Source organism: Protopterus annectens, chromosome 11.part0 (assembly GCF_019279795.1).
Source record: "Protopterus annectens isolate FY-2018-M chromosome 11.part0, PAN1.0, whole genome shotgun sequence".
Taxonomy (NCBI): domain Eukaryota; kingdom Metazoa; phylum Chordata; order Ceratodontiformes; family Protopteridae; genus Protopterus; species Protopterus annectens.
This window is the reverse complement of record NC_056745.1, coordinates 233,407,055-233,421,773: the sequence shown is the minus strand read 5'-3', so window position 1 is coordinate 233,421,773 and position 14,719 is coordinate 233,407,055. Positions and strand designations below refer to the sequence as shown.

General features: G+C 39.2%; 1 protein-coding gene across 1 annotated transcript in view; it reads left to right on the top strand.

The window, feature by feature from the left end:
* The window catches only part of PLEKHG7 (pleckstrin homology and RhoGEF domain containing G7), a 1,339,509-nt gene that overhangs the window by 889,548 nt on the left and 435,242 nt on the right, over positions 1-14,719 (top strand). The window contains exon 8 of the mRNA XM_044087653.1: positions 13,716-13,811. Coding sequence (XP_043943588.1) covers positions 13,716-13,811 — 96 coding nt within the window. The remainder of the gene's footprint in view (positions 1-13,715; positions 13,812-14,719) is intronic.

Genomic DNA, 14,719 nt, shown 5'->3' with positions numbered 1-14,719 from the left:
CTAAAGTACTTTCTACTCTGATATAGCACTTTTTATTATACATAGTACCCCACCTGCCTAAAACCCCTCTTTCAATCACCCACATCCCTCGAAGTCTTTCCAAACTCAATTAACAGAAAGTTTTTGTCCTTTCCTTCTAGCATGTCGAGGGGTCAGTTGCTAGCGTCCTCTCCTGCCCAGCTGGTGAATCTGGGAATATTGAGGCAATGTTACAATTGCCTCATGTACACAGACAACCCTCTCCTTCTCCCACAAAACACAAATACATGCGAGAGATGCAACTATACAGCCAAACTGGAGGCCGAGCTCTCTCAACATAAGACTGGCAAGACCAGACAGGAGGAGAAGAAAACCACACACACCACAAACCCAGTCTCACATAGTACTATCACAACTTCAAATCATACACATAAACACACAAAGACATACTCAGAGGCTCTGATCAAAAATCTACCAAAACAGCAGAGGCCACCAAAGCAGACACCCAAACAACTGCCACCTCATGACACAACACATGCAACACATTGACTACAAAGTCAGTGTGCCAAACAGTCACAGCCCTTAAGGCCAAACACAATGCCAGACACACTTTTCATAGGCGACTCCATAGTCAGACACACTGACATCCCACTCACCAGATTGAGTAAGGAGAAGGTCACAGTAAGCTGCCTGTCGGGCGCTAGAATCCGCCACATAACGCAAGCACTCAGGTCACTCAACAGCAGGTACAAGTATGACTCAGTCATTGTCCACGCTGGTGTGAATGACCTGAGATGTACCTCTCTGGACTACATGAAAAAAGACATAGAGGAGCTCTCTGATTATGTAGCCCAGGCAGGTATGACCCTGACCCTGAGCAGTATCCTACCTTCACCAAGAATAATGCCACTGTACAAAGACAAAATGATCAGTTTTAACAATTGGCTTAACTACTGGTGTCATTCAAAGGGGATCCAATGTCTGTCTGCCTGGGATGACATGCTGGACAAGCCACGCTGCTTCACAAGGGACGGCTTGCACCTGTCACCCCTGGGCTTCCGGATATTGGCAAAGGCTCTTGCCACCCCCATAGTGCCTTTTTTAGGCAAGGCTCAAATTCTAAACCTACCACCCTAGAACACAAAAAAGAAAATAAACTAAGGGTAATGCTGCTCAATGCCAGAAGTCTAAACCTCAAGATGCACGCACTTGAAGCCCTTCTCAGTATGGAGAACATCGATGTCTGTGCTGTGACTGAAACCTGGTTCAAGGCTCATGAGAGCACCCCGGCACTATCAGGTTTTACCTCATATCATGCGTTCCGCCCCCAAACCTGGACCACACAAAAAAAGGAGGGGTATCCATATTCATCAAGGATACCCATACCTCCAGGTTGGTGGCAACGTACGAAGCATCGGAGACCATCCAGGTGCAATTAACCATAGGAAAGACTGCTCTGCAATTTGTAGCATGTTACAGGCCACCCTCTGAAACTCAGGAACCTCACACAGCTTTCCTGAAAACACTCGAGGGGATAAATGTATCTCCAAACACCATCATATTAGGTGATTTCAACTACCCGAATATAGACTGGGATCATTACTCAAGCCCCAACACTCTAGCCCAAAGGTTCCTAGAGTTCATAATCTCAAATGCCATGGAACAACTAGTCACCATCCCCACAAGAGGAGAAAACATACTAGATCTCATCATCACGAACATGGGGACACAATGTTCAGCACCAGAGGTGTACCCCTCATTGGTGAGATCAGATCATAAACTAATCTCACTGGAAGTCCACATCCCGCCCCCACCCCAAATAAAAAAGACCACAGTGAAAAACTTCTCAAAAGCCAACTTCACACTTCTTAAGACTGGTGTGGTTTCCTTCAAGGCCCCTGAGCCAGCGGAAACCATTACCCAAACAGCTGAATCACTTACAAATGCCTTATATCAGCACCTCCAGGACTGCATGGATCAGGCAATCCCAAACAAAACAAAGACTCTTTGCACCAAAGGCAAGCGCCCAGTCTGGTGGACCCCAGCCATTAACAAGCTCTATAATAAAAGGAGAAAGCTACTATAGGATAGAGCAAAATCCTTAAAAGGGAAGACACCCTTGATCACTATAAGTAAAAAACTATGATCGCTCATAAAATCATCCAAGGCAAATTTTGAAAGAAAAGTTGCTAAGGACTCAAAAGACAATCATAAGGCCTTTTTTAGCTATGTTAGAAACCTGGGAGGAAACTCCCAGATATGCTCAGAATTAATTCAAAATGATGTAAAAATCACTGAACCAACAGACATTGCCAACATACTGGCTGACAGGTTCAGTGCTAATTCCCCCCCCCCCCAAAAGGAGAGATATCTATCCCAGCGTATTGTAGCCTCCCACACATCTCAAATGCTCAGGTGAAAACTGCTCTCTCCAAGGCAAAAACACAGCATCTATGGGACCAGATGGTGTCCCCGGTTGTGTGCTCCACAAACTCAATGAGGAATTAAACCCGCTATTAGGGCAGCTGTTTAATCTTAGCTTCACCTCAGGATATGTACCCAAGAAGTGGCATACGGCAACTGTGGTCCCACTTCACAAAGGCGGTGCCTCCACTGACCCTGGAAATTACCACCCCATCAGCTTGACAAGCCTAGTCTGCAAAGCTATGGAGAGGATCATAATGGAACTCATAAATAAAGACATAGAGGACTTACAGACATTGGATCCAACCCAGTTTGGCTTTGTCAAGGGCAGACCATGCCTTTTAAACTTGGTTGATTTTTTTGAAACAGTCACCAAGACTATTGATGAGGGCAAGGCAGTCCACACAGCTTACCTTGACCTTGCAAAAGCTTTCGACACAATACCCCACTCAGGTATCATAGAAAAACTCACCAACTTAAATGTAAACCCATACGTCACAAGATGGGTTGCAAACTGGCTAAGTGACAGAACCCACAGGGTCAGAGTGGCTGGTGCCATGTCAGACTCCAAGCCGGTCACAAGTGGTGTCCCACAAGGCTCAGTCCTGGGCCCCCTCTTGTTCGGCATCTACTTTTCAGAAGTACAGGCAAACACAGGAAGATTATGGCTGACAAAGTTTGCAGATGACTGCAAATTGGGCGCCATAGTTGAAAACACATCAGACACAGATATCCTCCAGAAGGGTCTCATAGAAATGGATAACTGGTGCTAAAGCCATGGCCTAAAGTTAAACGCCAAAAAATGCATAGTCATACCCTTCGGGAAAAACAAGGTTACCCCTAGCTACCATATAGGTGGCAATCCACTAAGCACAGAAGAGGTTATCAGGGATCTGGGGATCCAGGTTGACAGTAACCTTTCATTTGACACCCACGTTGCCAAGGTAGTTAGGAAAACCTTCTACATTGCCCACCTGATCATGGAGGGATTCACATCTAGATCAAGGGAGGTCATTGTTCCCCTGTACTCATCACTCATCAGACCAATGATTGAGTACAATGCCCCATTCGGAATGTATCTTGCCCGACACCTGCAGCAATTGGAAAGGCCACAAAGGTTCCTCACCAAAAGGATAAAGGGTCTCAAAAATATGTCTTATGTTGCCTGACTGAAGGAACTCCAGCTCTATTCAGTCGCATACCGTCTGCTCAGAGGTGACCTGTGCCTAACATACAAGGCCATGTCTAACCCAGAATTGATGGACATGCTCCACCTCAAAAAATCTAAATCCATAAGAAATACAAGAGGAAGAGACTTAAACCTTAACACAGTTATAAATAGGACGTGCTGGAGGGACAGATTCATCACCCAGAGACTCCCTATGCTGTGGAACAAAATCCCGGTACATGTGAGGCAGAGCACCTCGCTGGCCCTGTTCAAGAGAAATCTTGATCAATGGATGGGAGATCGCAAGTTTACCCCGGGGATCACCTCAATGTCACTGCTGGACAGAGGCACGGTAAACTAATGGGCATAGTACCTTTCAAACTTAAGGGGTGGTGAAAGCCACATAACTTTGGGCTAGGATATAAATGTCCTAGGGCAGATAGCCTAGTATAAACCTATGAACCTATGAACCTATAATCAACATCTCATCTCTGTAAGGAAAATAAGGTTGCTCTTATGTTGGTACACAAGATTGCTTTGACGGCCATCCATCACTGATGAAGTGATTGAGCTTTTGCAAAATTGGACCAGTCTTTGTATGATCTTTTAGCTCATCAAGTCTTGTAGAAAAGTTGTGCACTTCCATGACATCAAAGTCAAAATTCTGTGCATCAAGCTTTTCTGTGGTATTTCTGGGAGATCTGGATAAGGTATCAGACAGATAAAGAAGTTTACCTTTCGTATAGACCATTTTGAAGTTGTACTTTTGTAATCTGAGCATCATTCTTTGTAGTCCTGCTGGAGCTGTGTGCATAGGCTTCTTTAAAATGGTGGCTAGAGGTTGATGATCAGTCTCAATCTGGATATCTCAGCCATAAATATAATCATGGAACTTTGAACATGTGAATGCAATTGCCATAAGTTCCTTCCCAATTTGAGCATACTACATCTCAGTTTGGGTGAGAGTTCTAGATGCATAGGCTACTGGTCTGCCCTCTTGAAGAATAACTGCACCAAGACCGAACTTTGAAGCAAGACAGGAAAGGGTTACTGGCTTGTGGAGGGTCTATATCACAACGTCAAACTTACAAAAGTTTGATTGTTGTAATATCGAACTGTTATGTTCGAAACTCAACAAAACCGAAAGCACAGAACAGCGATTTTTTCCCAGGGAAAAAAAATCACTGTTCCGTGACAAAAAAAAAAAAAAGAAAAGGAAATGTTAACCTTAAACCCAAACTGAAGTGGGGGATTTCGACCCTCACACCCCCCAATGTGGGGGGCTGTGCCCCCACACCCCCCCTACTTAAATATACCAACTCCGAGATCCCACAACAGTGAAGGAAATGGCAAAGCCCCAGAAATGGCACACCGATTTTTTTCCCTGGGAAAAAATTAGATGTGCCACGGCTTCCCTATTTTCCACTTTCAGGCTTTAGGATTCGATATTACAACGTTCGAACTTGTTTCAGTTCGACGTTATAATATAGACCCGTTTGTGGATATCATAGTATCTTAACGTAGGTGGACTGGCAGTTTTCTGTTTCAAGTCATCAAATGCTCTCTGATATTCTTCCAGCCATGACCAGGTAACATTTTTACGTGTCAGCTCTCTTAAGGGCACTGATACTTCACTGAAGTCTGGTATAAACTTACCCAAATAGTTAACTATACCAAGAAAACGCTGCAAGGCTTGGACATTGTCTGGAACTGGCATCTCAAGTATAGCTGTTTGCTTGGAAGGATCTGGTTGTAAACCTGAACTGGTAAATAAATGACCTACATAAGTAACTTCTGGTAGCCTGAATTTACATTTCATTGGATTGAGCTTTAGAGTCACTTCATATGCTCTTTCCAGAACTTTCCAGGGTTTCTCTCATGCTGTCCTTCACCATTGCCTCCAACTAGTAAATCATCTACTATTATAGCACACAGATAGCCTGAAAAAATTTGCTCTATTGCATGCTGAGAGTCTTTACTGGCAGAATTTATTCCAAAAGACATTCTGAGAAATCTGTATCTACCAAATGGTGTGCTGAATGTAGTCAGCAGTGAAGATTTGCAATCAAGCATTACTTGCCAAAATGAACGCTTTGTGTCTAAGACAGAAAAAACAGTGGCATGACGATAGCAACTTCCTCGACTGTGTGCATAGGATGGTGGGGCCTCTTAATTCTTTGTTTAAGTCTCTTGGGTCAATACATATTCTGATTTCATCTAATCTTTGCTTATGAGCAACTACCATGGAAGGCACCCATTCAGTTGGTTCTGTAACTGGACAAATCACACCTTGCTGCACCATTTTATCTAACTGGACTTTGACTCTGTCCTGCATAGTTATCAGAACTCTTCTTACAGGACTGAGCACAGGACTGAAGTCAGGGTCCAATTTCATGGAGTACACAACTGGAAGTTTACCTATCTTGTCTTCAAAAACATCAGCATAATCTGTGACAATAGCATCGGTGAAACTGAAACTAGGACATGTGCTTACATGATGGACTTCTTTGGGAAAAGAAGGCAGGTTCATTCTTAAACTGTCTTTGAGACCAAATAATGACTGCACAGATCTTTTGACTACATAAAATTGCAAGTTATAACTGTTCCCAGCTGAAAGGCATAAAAGCATTACTGAGATTTTGGTTTGAAACTCTTCATTTCCATAAGCAACAAGCTTTGCACAATTTTCTAAATTAAGTTGTTTACTAGCTCTTACTCTAGCAAATGTTTTTGCTGACATAGCATTGCACTTTGAACAAGTGTCTACTTTGAGCTCTATGGGATTATCATTAATCAGGATAGTACAAAACACTTTTTTTTTTGCCAAAAAATCTATAGCATTAATCTTTTCCCCAACCACTGACACACCATCTACATAGAAAGTAGAGTTGCACCTCTCTATATGATCTACTTGCTTTTTTGAGTGACCTTTCATAATAAATGAATGAAAGTGGATCCATTTTTTACACTTGTGGTATTGCTGACCAAATGTTAAGAGCGTTTCTCTTTTAGACTCATGATTGGCACCACAATTGCGGCAGTTAATGAGATTTGACTTGGGTTTTGCTGACTTACCCTTATGCTGCACTGAGCATGTCCATTTTACTGACCTAGTCTTAGAACTTGCTGGAATGGTACAGCCTCTCCCTGGAAATCCTGCAGGGGCTGCAGCTGCCATGTGCTTGGGCCTGTTTCTGTTAGCCATGTGCTGCTTGCTGTCTATGTTTGCTCTAGAGGCTGCTGAAACCATGCTCTTATCACTTGCAAGCATATTTGTGTGTCTTTCTGTAAGCTCGTGTTTTTGACAATTATCTATAGCTTTGCTCAATGTTAAATCACTGTTTCGAAGCAAAATCTTTCTCACTGCAGCATTATTAACACCACACACAACCCTGTCTTTTATCAGTTCATCTTTCAAATCACCAAATCTGCAAGTTTTAGCTTTGTTTCTCATGTCTGTAATTTAAGATAACACAAAACGAGCAAAAAAAAAAAAAAAGAGACAGAGCCAGCAAATGAAACACAATATATAAAGCCAAAGAGAGCCAGACAATATAAAACAGCAAACAACAACATGGTTTAACACGGAAACAAACAACAACAACAGCAAACAACACAAAATATAAAAAAATTTCAGAGCTGTTTAAATGTAATAATAATATACAGTCTATTGGATGGTAATAAAGATACTCTATTAAGACCAAAGAACAAAACCACCCACAGTTTAATACTCTCTTTTCTCTTTGGCATTAAGGATGGAATGCCAACCAGTTTTGGAGGATGATTGCCCCACAACCATCTTTATAATTATAAACCTAAATTTGCTGAAGAATGTACCAAATGATGCTTGTAAAGAGCATTGTGTATGTAATTTGTTTTAATATTGCTGATATGTTCTTTCTGATATATTTTCATTTATATGTTTCGTGTTGTTTGGCCCAGGTTCCACTACAACTGCACGAGCCCAGATAAATAATCCATCATCTATGCAGTTGGAAAAAAGGTAAGATCAAAACAAGTTGGGAAAAGTTAACTTGTAAAATGTTTAGATTTATCAATATACTGACAATATGATTGCAATGACCACACGAAAAACACACCCTGGGGTTCCCCTGATAATGTGTTGTGTGGAAAGGTGTTAATGCTAAGATTGGTGAATGTTTGTAGTGATAAAAAAGCGTTGCTTTTTTTTTCCCTTTCTGTATGAGAAGAGATATGGGTCTGAAATAATATTAACAAGATCCGATCACATTGGAGGAATATTCCAGTGTCTATGTACACTATGAACAAGACGATCAGAATTCAGAATTGCGTCGTGATGGTGGTTGGGGTGGATCATTGGTCAATCTCTCTCTACTTCTGTATACAGCAAAATGGATCTAGGCATGTTGTTAACCTGATGACTGGCAGCCAAAAATAGTGCTGTAGTTTCCTCCCCTTACCTAAACCAAGTTTAGTCAAGTTTATTTGCAAAATGTAAATTCTTCTTTGAACAGATACGCTTTGGAATAATTAAATGACTTTGTTGAATGTGCTACATGGGGGGTGAAAGCTGGATGCATATGAGAGAAGATATTATATTGTGGGAATTTCCTGTACACCTCTGTACCAAGTGTATGATCTGGTAACCTATTAATAAGTACATCCAAAAATGTTATAGTATCAATATCATGGTATGCAGTGAAATGAAATCCGTCAGCCCAGATTTTTATTTTTGCCTCACATTGACATATGGAGACGTTACCTGGATGACGTATGGATGGTATGGATGGGGGATGAATCTGGGCTGACGGATTTCATTTCATATCTGAATAACAATGACTGGGGATTATATTTCACTGCACACCATGATATTGATACTATAACATTTTTGGATGTACTTATTAATAGGTTACCAGATCATACACTTGGTACAGAGGTGTACAGGAAATTCCCACAATATAATTCTATTCTACATGCATCCAGCTTTCACCCCCCCCTCCATGTGGCACGTAATATTCCAAAGTCACAATTTATTCGGGCCAAACGTATCTGTTCAGAAGAAGCTACATTTTGCAGGAATAAAGTAGACTTGACTAACAGGTTTAAGGATAGGGGTTACAAACTGGGCACTATTTTAGCTGCCAGTCATCAGGTTAACAACATGCCTAGATCTGATTTGCTTGTATACAGAGAGCAGACCAATGATCTACCCCAACCACTCAGATTTACGACAACATATGCCAGGAATTCTGATCGTCTTGTTCATAGTGTACATAGACACTGGAATATTCTCCAATGTGATCCGGATCTTGTTAATATTATTCCAGACCAATGTCTCTTCTCATACAGAAAAGGGAAAAATCTAAACGCTTTTTTTAATCACTACAAACATAGTGATTCTAGGTTTAACCTTTCTACACAAACAACATTATCAGGGGAACCCTTACGAGGTTGTTTCCCATGTGGTCATTGCATGAATTGTCAGTATATTGATAAATCTAAACATTTTACAAGTAGGAACTGCCCAACTGTGTTTGATCTTACCTTTTTTTCCAACTGCAGTAGTGATTGGATTATTTATCTGGCTACGTGCAGTTGTGGTTCTTTTTATGTGGGCCAAACATCACGACCCCTGAAAATACGCATATCAGAACATATCAGCAATATTAAACAAAAGAGATTACACAATGCTCTTTACAAGCATCATTTGGTACATTCTTCAGCCAAATTTAGGTTTATAATTATTGATATGGTGTTTGGTAATCGGATCAATAAAACTGGTTGGCATTCCATCCAAGAAGTAGATTATTAAACTGGGTGGGTTGTTCCCACCTGGTCTTAATGAGCATCTTTAGTTACCATCCAATAGACTGTTAGCTTATTCTATTTCAACAGCTCTGAAATTTTATTATTTGTACACTGACGACGGCTGTGTTTGTTTCCGGCCGAAACCGGTCTGTTGTTTGCTGTTTATTATGTTATAACATCAATACTATTTAATATATTCGTTGTCACTGCTTTGCTGGCTCTGTCTCTTTTTTGCCAATTGTAATTTAAGATGCAAAAGTTTCTCCTGGCTTTTGGTCTCTTGTATAAAATAAGTGCATCTCCAATGTAACATTTGTCTGGAGGTTACACATTTCTTTAAATTTATATTTCAAGCACTCAGGGTCCTCCCTTGATTCAGCTTGTACAACAATATGGCAGTTTTCCCCTTCTCTTGCTTACACTGCTGGTGCATACACAAACAAATGCTGTCTTTTAGTGGCTTCTGACCCCACTGGATTAAGCAGAATAAATGCCCTCATACGTGCATCTTTATCAGAAAAAGCTGCTTGTATAAAAATATTGTATTCCTGCTCACTCTCAAATTATCTGCAATATTGTGATCAAACACAAATGGACCAGGTCTGCGAAATGCCTCTGCCTTGCCAACACACAGTAGTAAAGACCCTTGGAATTATGTATGAATGTACTCACATATATACATCAGAAATTTATGCCAGAAACTTGTAATTATGCTCAACAGCACAATAAACTCTCCGAAATAACTGCCCTTTGGGAAATAAGTCTTGGTAGCACAAGGACACTTTGAAATAACTGTACTTTGCAAAACCACCCTTATCAGTGTAAGAAACACTTTGAAATGACTGCACTTTGTGAATGAATTGTACACAGCATAAGAAACTTTTCAAAATGACTGTACTTGCAAAATAACTGTGTACAGTGTAAGAAACACTTTGAAATGACTGCATTTTGTGAAATAACTGTACTTTACAAACAGTAAACACTTTGAAATAATCGTACTATAATAAAGCACACACTGCAAACACTTTGCACACTCAGATATTTCAAACAACTCTAGTTGTACTTTGAATAGCTTTAGTCAATGCAAAACAGTAGCTCATATAAAAAAAGTAATTTACTAAAAATGCAGCTACTTTGCTTTTTCATGCTCATTTTGCCCCTTTATTGTACTTGTTATGCTTGTTTGACTTTTATCATGCCCGTTATACTTTTCTTGTGCTCGTTTTGTTTTTAACATGCTCGTTATGCAAATCAAAAGTAGTTTTGAATGATCTAATAAGTATTTCAAATAACTTTATCAAATATCGTGGTTTTGAGCATTTCATTTAATCAGTAATGCATTTTGTGCTTTTCGTTTGAATAATAATACATTTTATGTTTTGCATAATAATGTGTTTTGTGCTTTGTGAATGCTTTGTATAATTTTCTTTATGAAATAAATCATTTATTACGTGTAATTCGTTTCTGACCTTTTTCAATCGTTTGAGCAGGATGGAGCAAGACTTTTAACACCATGTCATTCAGATATGCCACTTCTTGTACCATGTCATTCAGGCATGCCAGTTCTGACACCATGTCATTCAGGAATCCAACTTCTGACACCATGTCGCTCGGCCAGTCAGGATAAAACAGATGAACAGTTGTGGGTTTGGTTCAAGCAGCTTTATTATATACAAACACATCAGGATTGAGGCTTAGTAACTTAAACTTAAATAAATTTATAAACAGACTGACTACCACACTCATACATGTTAATACTCTGGCTGTTTACTCAAAGTGGCAGTGCTGCCTTCACATACTCTCTATTTATATGCACATGCCCTCACTTGGAAATGCTTCTTAAAGTTACAACACATGGTCTATTGTACAGTCCCAGCTGGAGCTCTTGATTTGGTTACCAGTTTATAGCTGTTGTGTTGCTGTGATATGCTGTGATAATCTGAATGTTGGCCTTAATAAGTTGGTACTCAGTGCTCTCACCTAAGAACTCAGTTTCCCATAAGGGCTTTTGTGGAGAGAGTGCAGGCTTTATACATCATTGGCTTTGCTGATCGTAAAGGGTTTCAGCTTTTTGTGGTGACAGAGTAACAGGCAGAGAGCCTTTTAGTAAGAACCTTTCTCAGGATATGTAAATTATTGTGAATAAATGCCCCTTAACATCAACAAGGACAATTTCTTTATAACTTCAGAAATGACTGAAGAATAGTGTAACAACCTGTATTTTCTTGTCACACATAAGGCACTGCAAAACTGATTATAAATGAGTGCATCATACTATGCTGAATTAAAGAAATTAGTACAATGAAATTATTTAGCACCCTGTGCTAAAATGAAGCTCTTCCAGTAAGATATTTCTGCTCTGTTCGATGCCTCATGTGAACTAGAACTTAATTCTCAAGATAGTCTGGCTGTACTATTGGATCCTCTGAATGCCGGGCAAAGAAGAATGTTGATAATCTTAGCTATGGCGATGGGGCTAGATGTTATAAAGTTGTCCTGAGTTAACCCCATTCCCAATCCTCACTTATGTGATTACAAAATTGTTTAGTATTGTACTTAGCCCAGTATGAATTCTTTACCAGCTTTTGTTACCTCATTACCACTTGGTTTTAACAGACACATGGATGAAGACCATGCCTTCTTTCTGGTATGCTTGTTGGCACGAGTAAATACATTCTATTTATCAGTATCATTCATTCTAGTATCTTGCATTACCAGGAAGTTTGCTTTATCCTCCTCTGTTTGGAATTCAACTATTTTTTTTTTTGAGTGATAACCACAAGGATAAAAATCTTCCTCAGTTTTGTTGCTCCAGTGGTATCAGATCTCCCTCAGACCTTGAAGCTTGCTATTATATTTCAAGAAATGTAGCCACTAAGAATCTTAGTGTGTCATCCATTATACACTGCTCTGTTATGGGGCTATTTATATATAATGGCTCTCATATGATGATAATATGAGAATGTTAGGCTTAACAGAATTGATCATATTTCTATGGAGGGCAGGATGTATTTTTGGTTGTCTGTCCATTTTTCCATTTATCGCATTCAGCTCTGCATGATTTTTGTCTTCTCACTAAACATGTACATCGGTACCGGGGGAAAGTCTGTATTAGAAATTTACATGAGTATAGCAGTATCGGGAAGTCCTGATGGCATCTGTTTCTGTGCTATTTATGGGAACTATACATCTTGTATACTTCTTGTAACTAAGTGCTAAGAATTCCAAAATATTAAACTTTAAGACCAAATATGTGACATTTGGAGATAGTTATACTTAATTCTTAGTTGTGGTAACTTGAAGGTACGGGTAGCAAGTTGAAAGATTTAAGGTGCAAAGCATTCCCACCCCAAACCCCCCCACACACATACACACACACACACACACACACACACACACACACACACACACACACACGCACACAAACACACACATGCACAACACCTTTGCATGGTGGTAGTAGTGAATTTCAGTTGAAAAGTTATTATTGACATTGTTCAGAATGTTGTTTTTTGAATTCTGTGATTAAGAATTCCAAGACTGGAAACATGATACCATATCACAATTTTCCATTTTCTGTTTTAAATTCTAATTTGTAAATATAAAAAATGTACTAGAAGACAGTAGAGGCTAACACCTTATCACATTATACAGTAGGACTGTTTGTATTTCTGTTATTTTGCAGGGATTTGATGATCACTCTGTCCCCTTTACCAACAAATTACAACTTGTTCCTTATTTTGCCCAGTACTTTGCCTGTGGTACAGCCTTCATGGGTAGTAATCATGTAAAATGAATTTAATTTCTGTAATTACTTACGTGTTCTACATGTTGCACCTGATCAAGTGTCTTATTTGAGAAGCATTCCCTAGTTCTTACAATGTACATTCACATGCATTAACTAAAATGGCTTTATTCCATTAGATGTCAGTCCTTAACACAAATGGTTAATTTCCTTAGTTGCCCTAGTGTCAGGGCTGAGATTATCCAATACCCCACATAAGTTGAGGTCCTTGACAATACAAAGATTACCAAGGTTTCCTATCATTAAGTACCATATTCTCATTCTGCATTAGTGACAGTCCTGACAATCTTTGTCATGACATTTCACTTATAATCTAGTTCAGTTAATCACATCATTACTTTTTTAAGGTTATTATCCATACTCCATGTAGGTGGTTTTGAATAAGGTAGACTTTCCACACTAAGTGGGGCCATTGCCTTTGTAAATCTTGCACTGAGGAGCATAAATATAGTCTGCAAAGAATACTTTTTGTATTTTTTTTCTCTTTTATGAATGATGTCTATTTCCTTTTAGAAAAGTCTAATATACTGTGTTGTTTTATTTGCAAAGGTTTTTCTAAAGACCCTGAAATGCCTGCAGGAAAGTGACTTCCTCCTTGATGTGGATTCATGGCGACTTTTTGCCAACATGGATGAGCTGTGCCTGGTAAGAGATCAGTAATGGGTTGGCCATGGTAATAGTCTGAAATAAGCAGCATAAAATCTTGCATTATTCAGCTCTGATTGCATCCTAAGTTGTACTTATAAAAAGAACAACAATACAGTTATTTTATTGCATGACAATGTTTAGGGCATAACATCATGTGCTTTACTCTATGCAAGTGCAGTCCCTGTATACCATGTAATTTATGTCCTATTCATGTGAATGATCACAGTCACCCCACACCATGACTTCTTGCAGCTGCAGTGTATGTTCAGGGAAAACATTCTATCATTAACAATTATTCAGATTGTATCTTTGTATGCTTGCATTACAAAAACTTTATTTTATTTATTTATTTTATTTTACATTTGTTAACCGGGAAAGTCCGACTGGACACATATCCATTTTCAGCGGAGGCCCGGGGAGAAAAACTCCAATAGCATGTCATAAAGAAATTACACAAGAATATCATACAGAGATATAGGCTCTATAGAAACATAAGTTATGTATAGATTAACAATTCATTTAGTAAAGTCAGCATACATCAATCCAGTAGTAGGGTTTATATAAAATATAAAATATAAATACAAGAGCAAAAATTTTTTTTGTCTTTCTAAATTATGAGTACTCTCAATATTTTGTTACAGAAATAACCAGTGATTATTAAGCTTTACAGAGAAAGGGATTAGGGGACCTTTAGTAGAATCCTTGAACATGATTTTGGTGCAAATTAACCTGGGAGTAGCATAAACAAAGCCAATTGTTTGAAAAGTTGGTTCTCTGGAGTTTCTTAAATTGAATAGTGGAGGTAGTGGAGGTTATTTGGCAAGATAGTGAGTTCCAGATTTTGGCAACTTGCATTTATATATTTATTTATTCATTTGTCTGTTGTAATAGCTATGCTCTCCACC